This window comes from Aulonocara sp. 'chitande type north' Nkhata Bay, linkage group LG23 (genome assembly GCF_057382095.1).
Source record: "Aulonocara sp. 'chitande type north' Nkhata Bay isolate Kocher_YH1m ecotype deep benthic linkage group LG23, A_spYH_male_GT1.1, whole genome shotgun sequence".
NCBI classification, from domain to species: domain Eukaryota; kingdom Metazoa; phylum Chordata; class Actinopteri; order Cichliformes; family Cichlidae; genus Aulonocara; species Aulonocara sp. 'chitande type north' Nkhata Bay.
Window position 1 is genome coordinate 52198418 of NC_141365.1, and position 18596 is coordinate 52217013.

Consider the following 18596-nt stretch of genomic DNA (forward strand, 5'->3'; position numbering starts at 1 on the left):
TTGTGGGTGATTTTAACATTCATGTAGATGCTAAAAATGACAGCCTCAACATGGCATTTAATCTGTTATTAGACTCAATTGGCTTCTGTCAAAATGTAAAAGAACCCACCCACCACTTTAATCACACTTTAGATCTTTTAACATATGGCATAGAAACTGAACATTTAACAGTGTTTCCTGAAAACCCTCTGCTGTCTGATCATTTGAAAATCTTAGAAATATGGTATCTAACCAGATTCTTACTCTGGATGGCATTGCCTTGGCCTCCAGTAACGCTGTGAGGAACCTTGGAGTCATTTTTGACCAGGACATGTCCTTCAACGCACATATTAAACAAATATGTAAGACTGCTTTCTTCCATTTGTGCAACATCTCTAAAGTTAGAAATATCCTGTCTCAGAGTGACGCTGAAAAACTAGTTCATGCATTTATTACTTCCAGGCTGGACGACTGTAATTCATTATTATCAGGAAGTCCTAAAAACTCACTGAAAAGCCTTCAGCTGATCCAAAATGCTGCAGCAAGAGTCCTGACAGGGACTAGAAAGAGAGAGCAGATTTCTCCTGCTTCCCTTCCCTCCTCACATACAAGGTCTTAAATAATCAGGCCCCATCTTATCTTAATGACCTTGTAGTACCATATCACCCTAGAGCACTTCGCTCTCACACTGCAGGCCTACTTGTTGTTCCTAGAGTATTTAAAAGTAGAATGGGAGGCAGAGCCTTCAGTTTTCAGGCCCCTCTTCTGTGGAACCAGCTTCCAGTTTGGATTCAGGAGACAGACACCATCTCTACTTTCAAGATTAGGCTTCAAACTTTCCTTTTTGCTAAAGCATATAGTTAGGGCTGGACCAGGTGACCCTGGATCCTCCCTTAGTTATGCTGCAACAGCTGTAGGCTGCCGGGGGATTCCCATGATGTTTCTTTTTCACTCACTATGTGTTTGGAATTTGGAAAATGAAATTGTCCAAAATGTCTTTGTATGTTGAAGAATTTCAGAGGGGCCAAGCTCAACCCCTGAATAAGACCCCCACACCATAATCTCCCCTCCACCAAACTTTACACTTGGGACAATGCAGTCACACAAGTTCTCCCAGCAACTGGCACACCCAGACTCATCCATCTGATTTCTAGATGGAGAAGTGTGATTCATCAGTCCAGAGAAAATGTCCCAATTGGCATGCTTTATTGAAAACATATTCCATGAAGCTCTCCTATCCACTGTTTATGAGCTAATGTGAAAGCCACATGAAATTTAGAGCTCTGTTGCAGTTGACTCTGAGGAAGTTGGCAACCTCTGCAAACTGTGCTATCTGTGGCTTGACATGGCCTATCACATCATTGCTGAATTCCTGTCCTTTCCGAGCCCTGCATTGAGCTGAGCCCAACTATATCTACTCACTATCTCAGGGCGCTAGCTCAGCACTGGCTCAAAATATCCCAAAAGCTTCTTGTCACTGTTGCGGGTTTGTGGAATTTATTCGGTTTTCGATCCTTGTGTTTTTCATAAACGCCAATGTGTATATACACAAAAATATGCCCACAGGGCCAAGAGGGGATTTTATCCTTAAAGATCGGGTTCTCTACCAGAGGCCTGGGAGCTTGAGGGTCCTGTGAGGTATCTTTGCTGTTCCTAGGACTGCGCTCTTCTGGACAGATCTTGGATGTTGTTCCTGTGATCTGCTGGAGCCACTCGCCTAGCTTGAGCGTCACTGTTACCTGGTTAACAGGATACTTGTTCACCAGCAGGGCGTAGGTGTTAGGCCAGATCTTGTTCTTGCCATTCAACTGACTCCTCAGGACTCGTCTTACTCTCTGCAGATACTTGGTGGTTGCAGTTTTCCTAGTGGCCTCTTTGTGGTTCCCTTTGCCTGTGGGAATCCCAGGTATAGAGATATATTTATATCTAAATATATCTATGCATCTCTATTTATCTAGAGATATAGAGATGCATAGATATATCACTATGTCTATATATGTATATGTGTGTATATAGTATATATAGGGCAAAATGGCTAGCGCTTATAAAATGGCTGTATGTCACAAAAGTGTAATTTCTCCACCATCAGCTCCAATATCCTTGTATTGGAAAGTAGATGAAGAAAGTATTTATTCGATCTGTTGGCAACACGATCTGAATGCATTGGCTGTAACATAACAGAGCATCTTATCAGACAAACGCAAGCAGAGCTGATGAAATTATTATTGAATATCATCTGAGACCTAGAATGGAGCAGCAACAGTGAAAATGATGTATGTGGCAGATGCAGCTCTGCAGGGAAAAAGGGAAACTTCTGTAAAAATAACATTTTAGACTAAAAATAAAAAAATAGACTTTGGGGAAAAAATGAAATGATTTTGTTTATTTGGAAAACTAGCTAAATGAGGTTTTGGTGGACACATTTACTGAGAGTTTAGCTATCTAAAAAACAGTGATTCAACTGCTTTCCCAAATCTGCATGTTCATATTAATACAAGTACCGATTTTCTTCAATCTTTCCACATATATTTTGTGGTCTTTTTTTATATAGCTGCTTGGATCTGCATTGTACAGACTAGAATAAATCTTGCTCTAAAGGACACAGGGCATTGTTTTGGTAAAACTTCCAAGCCAGCCAGATTGTGTGTATTTTGAAGCACATGTTTTATAGTTGCAGTAGATGACAATAGATACATTTTCTTTCATTAAACCTATTCCAATGCTATAATAAAGGTGGTTTTACCTCTTTATAGAAGTAAAACCACAAGTTTATAAAAATTCCACCTATATGAGCACCTTTCCATGTACCATGTCATGGTGACATCCCATACAGAACGCTTTAAAAGTAAAAAGCATGAAGCAGTTTAGTGAAGTACTGGAGAGATGCAGAACCTCCGTTCAAATCAATGTGTATCACTGTGGATCTTTATCTTAAAAAGTAAATCATCATTTACTCAACTTACAATCTTCATTAATAAATAATAAAGCTGCAATTCTTTTACCTCATTTATTATTTATTTTATAATTAACCTGTAGAGACAAAATGGAGATGAAACCAACTGAACATAGGACTCATACTTGTGGATGTGATATTAGCTACACACTGTGTCTTCATTTCTATTATTTCCAGTGGAAAACATTTTGAGGTTCAAATTTACAGACATCTTTACATTTAAAAATCTTGCCTGACACATTTAATGACTATAAATATGCATGAAAGGATATTTTTGTCAGGCTCTGGGCGACTTCTGGATTTATTTTCCCTCCTGCGTCTCTCTCACACTGTGAGGAAGTGGGCTTTCCTGAGCTTGTACCCACACTCATGCAGCACATCCTCATTAAGACAGAGTACACAAGGACCTATTTTAGTTGTCTTCATGATTTTATTTTATTTTTGTCTTCAAGAGTTGCCAAAGTGAACTTTACAAACCCTTGAAACTTTCTTAGGTGTGTTAGGAAAAAAACAGGGTTTTCTAACACAATATATTTTTGTGTTCAAACAGTTAAGCAGAACCTGTGCCTCTGATTTCACTACAATAATCTTCAGGACTAATTTAATGTCAGGCCTCACATTAAATGTATGCTGTATGGTTTCCTATAATCTATTCAACTTAAGCGCCTACCTCCCTTGGGTCGAGTATGCTCACAACTCCTTCACATCCTCTTCCACCAGCCTGTCCACTTTTGAGGGGTCACCTAAAGGGTTGCTTGTGGAGGCCCAGTAAACCCGCTCTCCTCAAAACTGGCTCGTGGAACAAAGGCCAAGCCTATCACCATCAGCTCCCTGGCCCAACGTATGCACCAGGTCAGAAGGTCTGGTTATCCACTAAACACATTCCTGTCGCACAGAAGAACATTTTCATTGGCCGTTTGGAACTTCAAACAATAATAAATCCTTTTACTCTCTCAGTGAGCCAAAGATGTGTTTGCAGCATAATGCAGTTGTTTCCGTCCTGGATGCAGTTTGCACTTCACCATCATGCCCTCGCCCTTTTGTGCAATAAAAATATAAGTAATATCCATATCCATGCTGCAGACTGCATCCCTATTTTCTGCCTCCTGCATTTTGATGAAAAAGTTTTCAGATGTAAAGGTGGTCTGGCCCCAGTGTCTTTCTGGACACATTCAAGGACATGGCAGTAATTGCATTACTGGGAGCATGGCAACTGTAACAAAGCAAGGTGTAACATTGCAGATGTAAAATTGTACAGTCAGCACACAAAGGCCTGTTATCTATGGAACATGCTTCCAACTAATATCAACTTGACTGCAGATATTAAATCTTTTATGGTGAAGGAAAATCAGAGTGGTTGTCATTTTTACAGCTATACCTGTAACTCAGGAGGTTGAGCAGGTCATCTGCTACTGGAAAGGTTGGTGGTTCGATTCCTGGCTACTCCTGCATGCCAAACATTATTGGGCAAGATGCTAACCCCAAGTTTCTCTTGGATTCATCCATCACAGTATGAATAATAGAAAGCCTTTTCTTTTTAAATTGCTTGGGTGACCGAGGAAAGTTGTGTAATGTGCTCCGAGTAGAAAAGCACGATATGAGAAGCAGTCCATTTAATTAATTCCATTATAATTTTACAATTTTTCATATATTTGGAAACATAATTTAGTGTAAATTAAAATGATGTGTTTATTGTAGTTTTGTATTTATAGAGTATTCTGGTTTTATGCAATTGAATATTGACAATGGACAAACAAAACTTACAATGTAAAAGCTCCACAGCGGTTGATGACTACCAGTGGCTGTAAACTCTGTCCAGCACATCATTTTCAAGCTCTGTATTGTTCAACTGCATTGTTTGTTGAAAACTGAAATTGAAAATGTGAGACTTTCAGAGAGCTTAAACTGCTATTTGATCAAACCCACTATTAACTAATACTTGACTCATTATATACCGAAAATGATAGGGTTGGACCATTGGGGTGAGATGGAGTCATATGATCCCCTGTGGTCACCTGTAAAGGGAGCAGCCATGATAGCAGTAACAATTTCTGTTTTACTCATTCACATGTAATTTGTTGAGAACAAAACCAAGTAAGAGTGGTCAGTGTAAAACATAATCACCAACCCATGTAATGGCTAGATTCCAAATCTTTGTACCAATTATTAGATTACTACAAAGATTTTCTATAATCCACATACAGGCAAGACTGTTTCAGTTAAAAGGATGCAAAATCAGTATTGTGATAAGTGTGCTTAATTGTCCTCACGAGGTGGTAAGAACATCCATCTGTTCTCCTCCACATATCCTTGTCAGGGTCGTGGGAGGGATAGAGCCTATCTGAGCTACCATAGAGCGAAAGTTGGGGTACACCCCGGACAGGATGCCAATCTATCGCAGGGCTAACACATAGAGACAGACAACCATTCGCACATATAGGCAATTTAGAATTACCAGTTAACCTATCCCCACTAACTGCATGTCTTTGAACTGTGGGAGGAAGCCGGATTACGGGAGCGAACTCACGCAAACACGGGGAGAACATGCAAACTCCACACAAAAAGGGCAAGGTGGCTGTGAGGCAACAATGCTAATCACCGCACCATATGGTAAAAACATCCATCCATCCATCCATTTGCTTCTGCTTATCCTTTTCGGAGTCGCGGGGGGCACTGGAGGCTATCCCAGCTGTCTTAGGGTGAGAGGCAGGGTGGCGGTCTGTCGCAGGGCCAACACATAGACACAGACAACCATTCGCGCTCACATTCACTCTCGCATTCACACCTCAGAAGAATAGAATTTCTGAACACAGAAGTGCTCTCCACGGCCTCCGTGGTGGGTATGCAAGTGAAGAGAGAGACTACATCACAGGACACCATCATTTCATCTGGATCTAGGGTAAGTTTCTGGACCTTTTAGTGAAGTCGGTGGAGTTCTTGATGTGGTGTGGGGTGTTCCCCACGAGAGGAGCAAGGACGGTAGCAAGGTGTTTTGCAATGAGGAATGCCCAGACCTCTACATTGGAGAGACCAAACAGCCACTTCACAAGCGCATGGCACAACACAGAAGAGCCACCTCCACAGGACAAGGCTCAGCAGTCCATTTGCATCTAAAGGTCAAAGGTCACTCTTTCGAGGATGCCAATGTTCACATTTTGGACAGAGAGGACAGATGGTTTGAAAGAGGAGTGAAAGAAGCCATCTATGTCCACTGTGAGCGACCATCTTTGAACAGAGGCGGGGTTTACGACACCAACTCTCTGCCATCTATAATCAGTTTTGAGATCCCTCCCCAGACGCCTTAACGCCCACTCACATCCTGGGCCATCTGACCTCAGGAAATCACATGATAGGGCGGGACTAGGTTTCATAATGAGCTCACCCGAAACTCTGGCTGATTGTGACCCACACCCAGTTTCACACCTTGGCTCAGGCGATTAGAGGATCATCAGGGGTCCTTTTGTCCCTCTGTGGGGGGAAACTCCCACTAGGTTTAAATCTGGGACTCTCCACCATTTGACCTTAGAACTGAAGAAGCTTCTCGGATGAGAGGTGAAACGTCTTCAAGCAACTTAAAGAAGTCCAGACGCTTTTCTTTCCAAGCTCCTTTGACTATCTCTAAGTGTGATCGTCTTTATAAGTGAGGTTTGTGAGTTCCTGAGGAGAAGTCATTCATACTTATGGTCTGTATTTTCAGCTTGAACCCCTTGAATAGCTACATTTTGTCATATTGCTGCTGCTCAATAAATATAACAAAGTGAAGGAGAAAGTGGACAGCCCTGTTTGGTAGCCCTCTGTATTTTGAAGCTTTGTGAAATAAGATAATTTGGCTTAGCACAAGAATTTGGAGAGTTGTACAGTGTTTTAATCCAGTCTTTGAAGAATGAACCAAATCCAAATTTATGTAAAACTGCTAGTAAAAATTTGTAGTTTACTCAGTTAAATCCTTTCTCTGCATCTAAAGCGATAACTGTGGTTTCTAATTTATTGATAGAGCAATAATCTATTATATTTAACAGTCTATGTGTATTATTCGGTGAGTGCCTACCCTTAATAAAGCCTGTTTGGTTGGAATAAATTATGAATGAGGTGATTTTTTTCCCTAATCTTCAGGCAAGGGTTGCAAAGTATTTTAAGGGTCCATTTATAAGTGAAATTGGGCATTAGCTAGATGGGAACACAGGATCCTTGCCTGGTTTAAGAAGTAGACTAATGAGAGTTCATGTTTGGAGATTGTTCTGAATTTGAGTGACCGGACTATCTTTCTGAAAAAGGTAGGCGCTAACATAGGCCAAAATCCTTTGTAAAACTTTACTGGAGCACCATCTGGCCCTGGTGCTTTATTGTTTGGGAGATGCTGTGGGGCTTCATGGAATTCAGACACTGAAAGAGGTGAGTCCAAAGCCACAATCTGTCTGTCATTTAGTTTTGGTAGAGTTGTATTGTTAACAAATTCTGCAGTGCCAGCATCGGAGGGATTAATCTGTGATGAGTTTAAAGCTTCATAAAAGTCTTAAAATTATCTTTTTGTCGTGGATTATGAGTATTGTTCCCAGTGGAAACCTCGCCTTGGGTGCGGGGGAGCTCGGTCGTCCTGCGGGAACATTTGCTGCTGGATACATGACTGTCTTTCGTTGGAATGAGTGGCGTATCATGTGCCTGGCAACACTCTCAATGGAGGACGTTGAAGACATCTACCTATTCGGAACCATGATAATGGGGTTCCTGCTGATTGGAACTGGCACAGCCCTGCCTTATTGACGAATAATGAAAAGCGGTTACAGCTGCTCAAAATCCCACAAGGCTGGTCGGCATGATTGACGGTGGGTAGAGTCACGAGCACTCAGACTGTGTTTATTGAACTCAATATGGATAAAATCATGGAGAAGCTCACAGCTCTGCAATGGGACATCCAGAATTGGGACCAGTGACGGACATTAGAGTGACTCTGGAATAGGAATGCAGTTCTTTGCTCTAAGCCAAACCCAAACAATCACTATCTTCATGTGGCCTTCCCTCACCAGCTGGAAGCTCCAAGGCCAAAGCTGGAACAACAAGTCCCCCAGATTAGAAAACAGTGTAGACTCATCGGTTACCTGCGTCACCTGGGGGATTGTTGACTTTGGCTTAACTGGGTGAGAGGACACTGTCTCACGAGTTGGATACAGGATACACACACATGCACACACACATGCACTCAGACACTGATACACAGTCACCCCACCCCTCCACCCTACAAATGCCTCCGATGGACTTATGTGTTTTTATGTTGTGAGATGTGACGATTCACGTGCTGAGGTGTTTTTTTCCCTTTAGGAGCTCAGTCTGGGTGGAGTTCTCTTTTCTCCTCATCTATCCTCATATTGTGTTTTCCATTGTTCTACCTCTCCATGTCTTCTCCATGTGATGTTTGTGTAATGTATGTATGGTCGGAAGGGTAAGATGGTCAACCTTCGGGATCAATAAAGTTTAATGAATGAATGGATGAATGCCTTTGCCCCACATTACTACCTTTCCTGCTTCCTATCACATGGTGATATTCCTGACAGGTTGTTATTATGTAAATACCATTCCTTTTTGAAATAATGAATGAAGTCATGTTCCTTCAGTAATGATGTATTAAATCTCCAGCTCCTAACTGGTGGCGTGAGTCTTTTCTGTCAGAGAGAGCGATACCAGTGCAGTGAATGGATCTGAGTGTCTGTGATGTCCCTCATAATGGAGCTGCTAACTAAAAAGTAGTCTAAGCGAGATTGTGAGTGGTGTACTGGTGAAAGGAAGGTGTAATCCTTGAGAGTGGAGTCATGCAAACGGCAAGCATCGCAAAGACCAAAATCACTCATGTATTGTTTAAGAATAATTGTGGACTGCTGATTTTTTTCATTCATTGCTGTACTGAGCCTGTCAATGTCTGGATTATATTTCTGGTGAGTGTCCTCCTATTGTAAGGGAGGTGTCAGTGTTCTGAGAGGGAAGAAAAGTAGGAATGAAAAAAGGAGTCATCAACATTATACTAGTCATATACACAGTGTTGGGAAGGTTACTTTTAAAATGTATTCCATTACAGATTACAGATTACATGCCCCAAAATGTATTCTGTAACGTATTCCGTTACGTTACTCAATGACAGTAACGTATTCTGAATACTTTGGATTACTTAATATATTATCGTGCTTTTTACAACAACGTGAATGTACTATTGCTGTGTGATTTATTACTATTACTGAAGGTCCGCGACTCCGAACTGTAGTAAAGGGACCTCTGACTAATACGGCGGGGTCCCTGTCGGCTCGTAGCTGAAAAATAGCTTTACTTTGTTGTGTGGGTCAACTTTTCTTGCGAGAGACAGAGAGAGGCGTTGAAAGGCTGCTCCAACCGAACTTATTGTTTCGGAGGAAAACACGAACACGGTGTACAGTCGAGTCTTAATAGCTTACTTACAACTGGGCTCGTCAGGCACTCTTCTTGGCTGCAGTGGTTATTATTATATTTACATGCTTCCAGCTCCCGTTTTTGTTCTATGACAAATCGTACTTTTCCTTTTTCTCCCTCCTCACTCACAGACACATCACGTGTATGGCAGTCCATTCTCCCTGCAGCACGGACTACACTGCCCATGATGCTACATTCTTTAGAACTATGCCTGTAGCATTCTGCCTGTTAGCTTAGCACAACAACAACAACAACAGGCGCTCTCTCACCCAGGAAACACAGAGAGAGAGAGAGCATCACCCTGTAACCATGGCAACCGTAACGCTGCCGCCTGGAACAACAGAACACAGCTGTCAAATAAACCCAAACAGTCCTGACCCGCGACAAAATGAAACAGGAAAGTACCGCAGTGTAATCCATTTATTTCAACAAAGTAACTGTATTCTGAATACCACCTTTTTAAACTGTAACTGTAACGGAATACAGTTACTCATATTTTGTATTTTAAATACGTAACGGCGGTACATGTATTCCGTTACTCCCCAACACTGTCATATATATACTAGCGATACACAGATCCATATTTTAAATACAAGTTCATTTTTCTGCTAATTAATATGGCTACGCCTCTTTGTTTTGAATTGTGACAGGCTGAGGGGAACTGTGAGTGTGTGTACAGATTGTTTTTACATTTATTTCGTCTCATCTCGCGATATTACAGCATAGATCCTGCTCACTTACCTTTTGCCTGCTCACTTACCTTCCACGGTTTTCACCTGTTTAGTTTCAAATGGGATGCCAACAGCCTCTTGGAGATGATCCAGCACCAAAGATAGACAACAAAATCCAAGAATCCAAGATGGCGCCAGTGTGCACGGCAAGCCGTCTCTTTGGGTTGTGTCTGCTGGTTGTTACCTTTCTTTTTCCATGTTGCCCTGATGGCTCTGCTTTACTCGTCTATGATCACCAAACTCTTCTGAACCTTCAGCCATTAAAACCCCGAACGCTTGATTTGGAAAGCAAGCCAGAAAATCTTCCTCCGCTTTTGGCAGACATACCTGACTGCCTACATCGCTTACCATTTACCCTCCCTCGCAGGAAGTGCTCTAGAAGACGGGGAAAACGAGGTGGCATCCTGGTACGCTTAGAGATGTGCTAACCATCTTTTCAAGCTCTCTGGGACCAGTCCAGTTACAGATTCAGCAGCCATTGCTGGATCCGGCCTGTTGGACCTCCTGCTCCATCGGACCTGCCAGCAACGCCTCCACCTGTCTGGCGATGGGTGCGGTCCTGCAGAGGTGGCGTGAATCTCAGTAACCTTCGGCAGCTACCTGGTGAGTTTTCTTCTTTCTTGGAACTCCTTCCCCCCGATTGTTCATTTTTCAGCTCTCCCCGGACCAATGGAAGAGGTGTAGGGCCAGCTTCAGTATTTAAAAATGATTTTCGCTGTCGGCAACTGCCACTTGATTCATATGCCAGCTTTGAGGTGCAGCTTTTGGAACTGAACTGCGCTCTATCAGCTGTCTGCATGGTGATTTCTTGTCCACCGAAATGCGTTAAGATCTTGATTTTGCTGACTTACTGGGGAGTCTTATGCTAGGATATGACCGCGTTTTGATTGCTGGTGATTTTAACATCCATGTATGCTGTGAGACCGGGCCACTAGTAAAAGACTTCCTTGCCCTTACTGACACTTTTAATCTCACTCAGTGGGTGAGTGATCCAACTGACGAAAATGGTCATACACTCGATCTGGTGCTGTCATATGGTCTGGATGTCTGTATAACAGAAATCAAGGTCTGTGGGATATCGGATCATTTCCCAGTTATGTTTAATGTCACAGTGTGTAACGTGGAGTTGGCTGTGTGTGAGATGCGCATGATAAATTCAGTGACTGCAGCTCATTTTTCCTCCTCTTTTACTAACTCGGTCCTCTATGATGCTAATCCCGGTCCGGAACTATCAGTTGAGGAGCTAGCTAACCTTTTTAACTCAACATGCTCCAGCATCCTTGACTCTGTTGCTCCACTAAGGACTAAACGCACCAAATCTTCATGTCAACCTTGGCTGAATGAAACCAGCCGCGCTCTCAGACGTGAATGTTGACGTGCATAGAGAAAAAAGACAAGCTCCAGGTGTCTTTGTGCATCCTGCATGACTGCGTAACAAAATATCAGAAAACTGTTAAAGCTGCAAAATCTGCTTTCCTGTCCGGTGTAATTTCTACTAACTGTCTTTTTAAAAATTTTTATTCTGTGATTAACCCCTGTGCCATTGTTCCTATGGAGGCTTCCTTTGCACTTTGTGAAAACTTTATGAATCACTTCATTGAAAAAATCTCAACTCTTCATGTCATTAGGCCTAGTATTTTATTTTTATTAAAAACTTCATTGTCATCAGAATGTGTATCAGCTGTTTTCAAACATGCTGTTGTGCAACCCATTAGAAAAATCTGGATCCAAATGTTCTTTCTAACTTCAGGCCAATTTCTAAACTGTCTTTTATGTGCAAAATTTTGGAAAAAGTTGTTTTCAAGCAACCTCAGACCTTTTTAGACACACATGGCATTTGTGAAGTGTTTCAGTCTGGGTTTAAATCTCGTCACAGTACTGAGACTGCGCTTTTACGAGTTTTTAATGATCATCTTTTAACCATCAACTCAGGTTGCTCTGTTGCTTTAGTCCTTTTAGATTTGACTGCCGCCTTTGACACAGTTGATCACAACATTCTTTTATCGAGACTTGAACACGTTGGTCTAAAAGGCACGGTTTTATCATGGTTTAAATCCTATTTATCAGAGAGGTCTTTCTCTGTTAAAATTGGGCAATACTCCTCTTCCTCCACCCCGATGTGTCGTGGTGTGCCACAGGGGTCTGTTTGGGTCCAACTCTGTTCTCCTTATACATGCTGCCTTTGGGATCTATTTTTAGGAAATACAACATTCCCTTTCATTGTTATGCTGATGACATCCAAATTTACTTGGCCTTGAAACAGGATGTCTCTGTCCCACTGGAGCCTTTGCTTAACTGTTGACATGATGTTAAAGACTGGTTAACACAGCATTTTCTCAAACTACGTGAAAATAAGACTGAAGTTATGGTTTTTGGAACTCGTGCCCCTTTGAACAAGTTCACTGATACCTTCGGTCCTCTTGCTTTTCATCTTTCTCACGCTGTAAGGAAGTGTGAGAAACACTAATTCAAGCCTTCATCACCTTTAGACTGGACTACTGCAATTCTCTCTATTTGGGTGTTCAACACCCATCTCTTCATCGCTTGCATTTAGTCCAAAGTGCTGCTGCACGTCTTTCAACAAGTGTTAGACTGTATGAACACATCACTCCAGTTTTAGTAAATTTACACTGGCTCCCTGTAAAATATCGTATTGATTTTAAGATTCTTTTACTTACTTTTAAAGTTCTAAAAAAATATGGCGCCGAGTTATTTAAATAAACTCAACATGTACGACCCCAAAAGAGCACTGAGATCATCTAGCCAGATGCTCTTAGCACAACCAAGGTCTCGATTGAAGCATAGAGGAGATCGGGCCTTCGCAGTAGCAGCACCCAGACTCTGGGATAATCTTCCAGAGGAGATTCGTACTTCGGAGTCTATTCAGTCTTTTAAATCACGTCTTAAAACTCCCTTTTTGACTTTGGCTTTTAATTTGAGTTCAGTATGAGTACCATCAGACCATTTTATGTTTTTTTGTTAATTCATTGTCTTCTTATTTATCTGTATTTGTTTCTAATGTATATATATTTATTTCTCTATTGTTTTCTCTTGTTTTTAACCGATTGTGAAGCACTTTGGTCTGTTGTTTTTAAATGTGTTATACAAATAAATTTTGAATTTGAATATTTAAGTCCTCAGTGTCACGGTTCACTGGGGACTCAAAGGTGGGACTCTGATACTTTCAATCAACACAGTAGAATTTATTTGATGCTTCACCAGGTGTTTGTACAACAGTGCAGGGCACGGTGCTATATACAATAGTGTCAGGGGCTCCGGGAAATCCAAGGTGGGGAAGACCGGGAAAAACACTCTTGCTCCTCTTCGTTCACACACTGCTCACCGCCAGCCGCTCTCCACTCCCTCACAAAAAATCCTCTTGGGAAACACATGGACAGGTCTAGGGAATCTATACACAAGAATAAGCATGTTGACACTCGGGCACAGAATCAACAAGAGCTATGAATTGATCTTTAGAGCCGGGGCTACATTGATGCGAGTCATACAACGATCCAGCGATGAGTAGCTTTCCTTCCTAAGCTTAAGTAATGGCAGGGATAGGGAGGCGCAGATGTTCACTCTCCACAGGTGTGTGGGCCGAGGGCAGGAACCCACAATGAGAGAGAGAGAGGGAGAGAAACAATAACACTGGTGATTCAGCTTCCTGCTGATCCACCGTGACACTCACCAAAGATCTAGAAATGATTCATCTTGAAACTCTCACTCCCACTAGGGAGTGGTGTTCAGTAGCTTTACAAAAACATGATAAAGTGTTTTGTTTGTCCCCACAGTCTCAAAATCCCCCTCCTCTGGGGTATTTAGAGACAGTAGGATATCTTCCTCATCCTGCCACTAGCAGGAGAGACCACAGTCATGTTCTTCATCCCATTGACCAGATACTCTACGATCTTCAACAAATCCTCTAAGAACTCCAGACCTCCACAGACCTCCTCCACTACTTTCTCCAGCAGTTGGTTAGACTTGATTTTAAGACTTACTTGATCAGAGATGTACGTCTTCATAAGATGACCTAGCGTCATGCAGCCAACTTGTGTCATCCTCAGGCTGCCAAAAGAAAGAACTTGAGGAATGAGAAACTGGGGCTCCTTAAAAAGCCACATCCTGCAATCTAAAAAATATTCATTGTGTTTGTCAGTAGAACTTAACAAAAAAGCATTTTTCTGCTAAAAAAACAGTAAGTTGTCTACATGTACACGTTTCAGTGAGTTGACTAATCGATGTTAAAAGTCAGTGCAACACAAAAATTAAAAAACAGCTCCTTAACCTAAATGTTTGAGTATATTGAATAAAATGCTTTTGTCATCAATCAACAACAGAAAATATTAAGTTTGTGTAACATGTAAAAATGAGTTTCAACATCCTTCCTGTTTGAATTGAGACCATTCAGACAGCAGAGGGCAACCCCGTAGCATATGTTCGTATCGTGCGCAACAGTTTCTGGATTCTTGTGGCCTCGTGGGAGAAGAGGTGTGTTTGCCCTCGACTGTGTTCGGTGAGTTAGGTAAGTACTGAATTCTAAATAGATGAATTACAAGTTGTATTTGTACACTTTAAAATGTCATCTTTAAAAAAACTGAAATTTGATGGTTTTAATTGTAATTGTTGTTGGGGGTTTTTTTAAGTTTAGCTAGCCGTTTCTTTTAGCTAGCAAACGTTCCTCACAAATAAAAGAGTACAGATACAATTAAAATATGTCACTTGAGGGTGAGGTAACTAATTACTGACAGAGTAAAATGTGGTGAATTTGTGATATTATTCTGTTATTATATGTTACCTTATAGATGTAATCAAAATAGTTGAATTGTGATATTGTTGTAGATCATATTATACCCTTTAAAATAGAGTGTGTGATCTGTATGTAGTTTAGTTCTCATTATACTTTTGAGTTAACAGAACATATTCACATATTAGTTTATTAGATAAAGGTGCATCACTCTGTATCCTTGATCTGCTGGGAATGTGTTACACTGTTTTCTTGACATGCTTAATTGTTGAATCATGAAGAGAAGGTTGTAAGCAGGAGACTCTGTGTCTAAAGACAGGGGAGATAGACAGACCACATTCCACACCCCCACCTTACAGAAAGCAGAGAAACAACTGCCGAGGTCATAACTTAGGCGCTGTAACAGAGAAAAAATGTGATGTTTTGGCTTTTACGACTAGCTGGGGGCCACTAGAGACTATAAAAAGCTGAGCAACCCGTCACCATTTTGAGACATGTGCCTGACCCTCTGGTAGCATCTCTCCCGTCCGGACGTTGTAATGCTCTTATTGTTGAATTGTATGGAAATAAATGATTGTTGATTGAGCATTTATACACCGAGTATTGTCCCTCCTTCAGCCCAAAGATTCAAAGAACTGCGTGTTTCCAACAAATTTATCCCTGACTAAAAGTATTTCTATCAATTGTGTTGATGTTCTAAGCTCGACTGGGAAGTGTGCCTGACGTTAAAGATGGTTGACCTGGCAAAAAAAACAAAAACAATATTGTGTGTGTGTGTGTGTGTGTGTGTGTGTGTGTGTGTGTGCGTGCATACGACTTGCATTTGCTTTCTGTAATTGTAAGCATAATGTAAAGTGTGGGGTTGTGGCCACAGTGGTATTTAAATAGTTTAAAATAAATTTCTCTTACACATTCGGATTTGACACCTTACTACAAGTTTAAACTTCAGTCTGTAGATGTAAATTTTAAAATTCAATTTTGTTCAGTCTTTATGATTCATCTTTTTCAGTGTAGTGTAGTAGTAGTGTTGTTGTAGTGTTTTAGAGAAGGTTTTATACTTAAAATAGCTTGTTAACTCAAAAGCTTCAATAATTCTTTGCATTACAAAAGGTTGCAGTAAATTTCAAAATGCATTGGACTTGCAAAATTTGCAAGTTTGAAACATCAAGAAGGAATGAGCTCTTAAAGCATTACAGGCTTAAACATAGCCATGGTGGACTGTTTATACCTTGCCTGTACTGGGATTGTTACTGCTCATTTGAACATGTGCTTCTCATAGGAACCGAAAACACACTCCTCACTCATTGGATGACTTCGAGCCTGAGCTGATACAGAGGTGTGTCAGTCGTTTGAATGCAGGAGATGATCCTCCTGAGGAACATAATGAAAATCCATCGTGTGAAGATGTAGCAAATGCAGAGGATGAAGAAATTGGGGAATTGCCTAATTTAATTGAGAAACATTTAGCCCACCTACTACTAAAACTGGAAAGTATATATAATGTACCTCGCAGGTGTATTGATGAATTAGTTGTTACAGTTACAGTTATAGTTCATGTCATTCTCTGATTCAGGTCCTATTCATCAAAAGCACAATTGTGCTGTTGATGAAATTTAGGTTACATTTACTTTTACTCACCTTATCCTACTGCTAGCAAAGTGGGCATTTAAAGCAGGCCAGTGTGTAACAGTTTAAATTGAAGTTACAAAGATTAAGTCTTTAATTCTTTTAAAAACATATTTAAAATCAATATTTAGCACAATGCAAGTCACATAAATGTAATAGTTCTGACTTTTCACCTAATAAACTGTAAGTTTAAGTTTTGTTTTGCTTTTTTTATTCTCCAGAGTTCGGTGGAAATGAAGAGAGAGGTCGCAATCCGTTGCCTGAAGGTGTATCTGAAAGAGAAGGAAGAGGATCTCTTCAGAGAACAGCTGGTAGGTGAATCTCGCATTCTTTTGTGTTTTATTTTTAAACGGCACATAAAATGCTGACATGTTTCCATTTAAACTACCTACTTGCCAGGATGGTGAACAACAGTTCCCAGAAGAAGTGGTAAAGATTGTAGTCACCAGACGAGCAGCAGTGTCTCTCCCAGCTGTCGCTAAAATTGTGATTGAAGGAACAGCTGTCCTGGAAGACCTTGATGTGCCCAGAGCGTGTGCCTTAATGATGGGGCTTATATACGCTCTCAGTCTGAGCTACCCCAAACAAGTAAAGAACACTCTAGAGGTATTCCAGAAGGTATTTCTGGAACTTGATGGGCTTAAAGCCAGTCCACAGGTAATGTCTCTTATGTTTTTGTATGCAGTCCTAGATGAGTGTAGTTTTGAGAAAAGTTTGTAATACATATAATCTTAGCTTTGGATTAAAATGTTTTGTCATTTCCTTGATTCTGTGACAAGTTGAACAAGTTGATACCAATTTAAGTTAATGTTAATGTACATGAAGTACTTTTTTTTTGCTTAGTCATTTATAATTAAAAGGCTGCTGTAACATTTCATTTATGTTGTATTGACACAGAAGTGTATTACTTTGAAAATATTTTGTAATAAAATAATCAATTGGAATAAGTGAAATGGGTTTGTGTGATTTTAGAAAAGTTACTATAGAAACCTAAACTAATTGGCATGGATAATGGTGAGTAGGGTGTATGTAAAAAAGTTAGTTGGTGTAACTCAACTAATATAATTTCTCAACTTAATTTTACCAGAAATTGTAAATTAATATTAGGTTGCATAAACTTAATTGTGCTTTTGGAGGTCAAAGGTAAATCATGTTGGTTTGTTAAACAAGTTGAGTTAGCCGAACCTAAAAATTACTTGCTGAATTTACTTAATAATATGCAAAATTTGTAACTTAAAAAGCTGAGTGGAAATTGTTGCCTTAATTTTTTAAGTTGAGCCAACAAAATATTTTTTAGAGGGTGTGTGTCACCCCAGGTTTTTGTGAAACCTTAATACCTGCCATGCCTGTAAAACAGACTGGTAAAGAAAGAGTCAGAAAACTTAAATCTATGGACCGAGGCTGGAACAGGAAAGGTGTTTATCATATTGCTGGTGACTCCTCCACCGGCTCAGCCACAGGCTCAGGTGGCCTTTTGACTGCCTTGTGAGGTATAAGTAGCCCACTTCAAAACATTTCATTGTGTCCATGCTTGAATCACTCATCCAAGTGACTTCTTCAGACTTCTTCTGAAGAAGTCACTTGGATGAGTGATGAAACATTTCTCCCACTGAAACTGCTTCGTCCAGATGAACAGAATCAACTTTTGGAGATTCACTCTGAAGGAAACTTCTAGTGTCTGTAATGAAGTTTAAAAAGTTTAAAATCTGCCTCCTGTAAGACTGAACATGTTTCTATTTTTCATCTACATCTACAACCCAGACCCACAGTTCAAAAGTCACTCACCAGCTTCCCAAAATGCTACAGCTCCCACTCCAGTGCCTCATTGGGAATAAACGAGGAAAAATCTGACTCTGTGACCATAACACCCCAACCCTGGGAAAGTGGGGAGACCTGCAGAAAAGTGCTATTTAGGGAAACACCACTAAGTCAGCCACTCACCACCTGTTTGACCCGCTGCCCTCCGGACGGCGCCTCAGACTTCAGACTGTTAACAAATACGACCCCCACAACACCCCACCGCTGCTCAGCCACTCGCCATCATCACTCAGGCCACTCATACACACACTCTACTCAGATCATGTCCATTAGACTACTTCCAAAGACTTTGCAGCCAGTTCTTCTAATGTGT

At 40.8% G+C, this 18596-nt stretch overlaps 1 protein-coding gene across 1 annotated transcript; it reads left to right on the forward strand.

Moving 5' to 3' along the window:
- Positions 1 to 14528: 14528 nt before the first annotated feature.
- LOC147303030 (uncharacterized) lies at positions 14529 to 17954 on the forward strand. Its single transcript, XM_086283616.1, has 5 exons — positions 14529 to 14608; positions 16119 to 16341; positions 16687 to 16776; positions 16865 to 17122; positions 17823 to 17954. Exons 1-5 carry the CDS (start codon positions 14529 to 14531, stop codon positions 17952 to 17954), a joined length of 783 nt encoding a protein of 260 aa, XP_086139742.1.
- Positions 17955 to 18596: the final 642 nt, after the last annotated feature.

Excerpts from the sequence above, each read along its gene's own strand:
- LOC147303030 (XM_086283616.1), top strand. The coding sequence starts at position 14,529 with ATGTTCGTATCGTGCGCAACAGTTTCTGGATTCTTGTGGCCTCGTGGG. Across the intron at positions 16,777-16,864 it reads ATCTCTTCAGAGAACAGCTG|GATGGTGAACAACAGTTCCC; the intron begins GTAGGTGAATCT and ends CCTACTTGCCAG. Across the intron at positions 17,123-17,822 it reads GGCTTAAAGCCAGTCCACAG|ACTGGTAAAGAAAGAGTCAG; the intron begins GTAATGTCTCTT and ends CCTGTAAAACAG.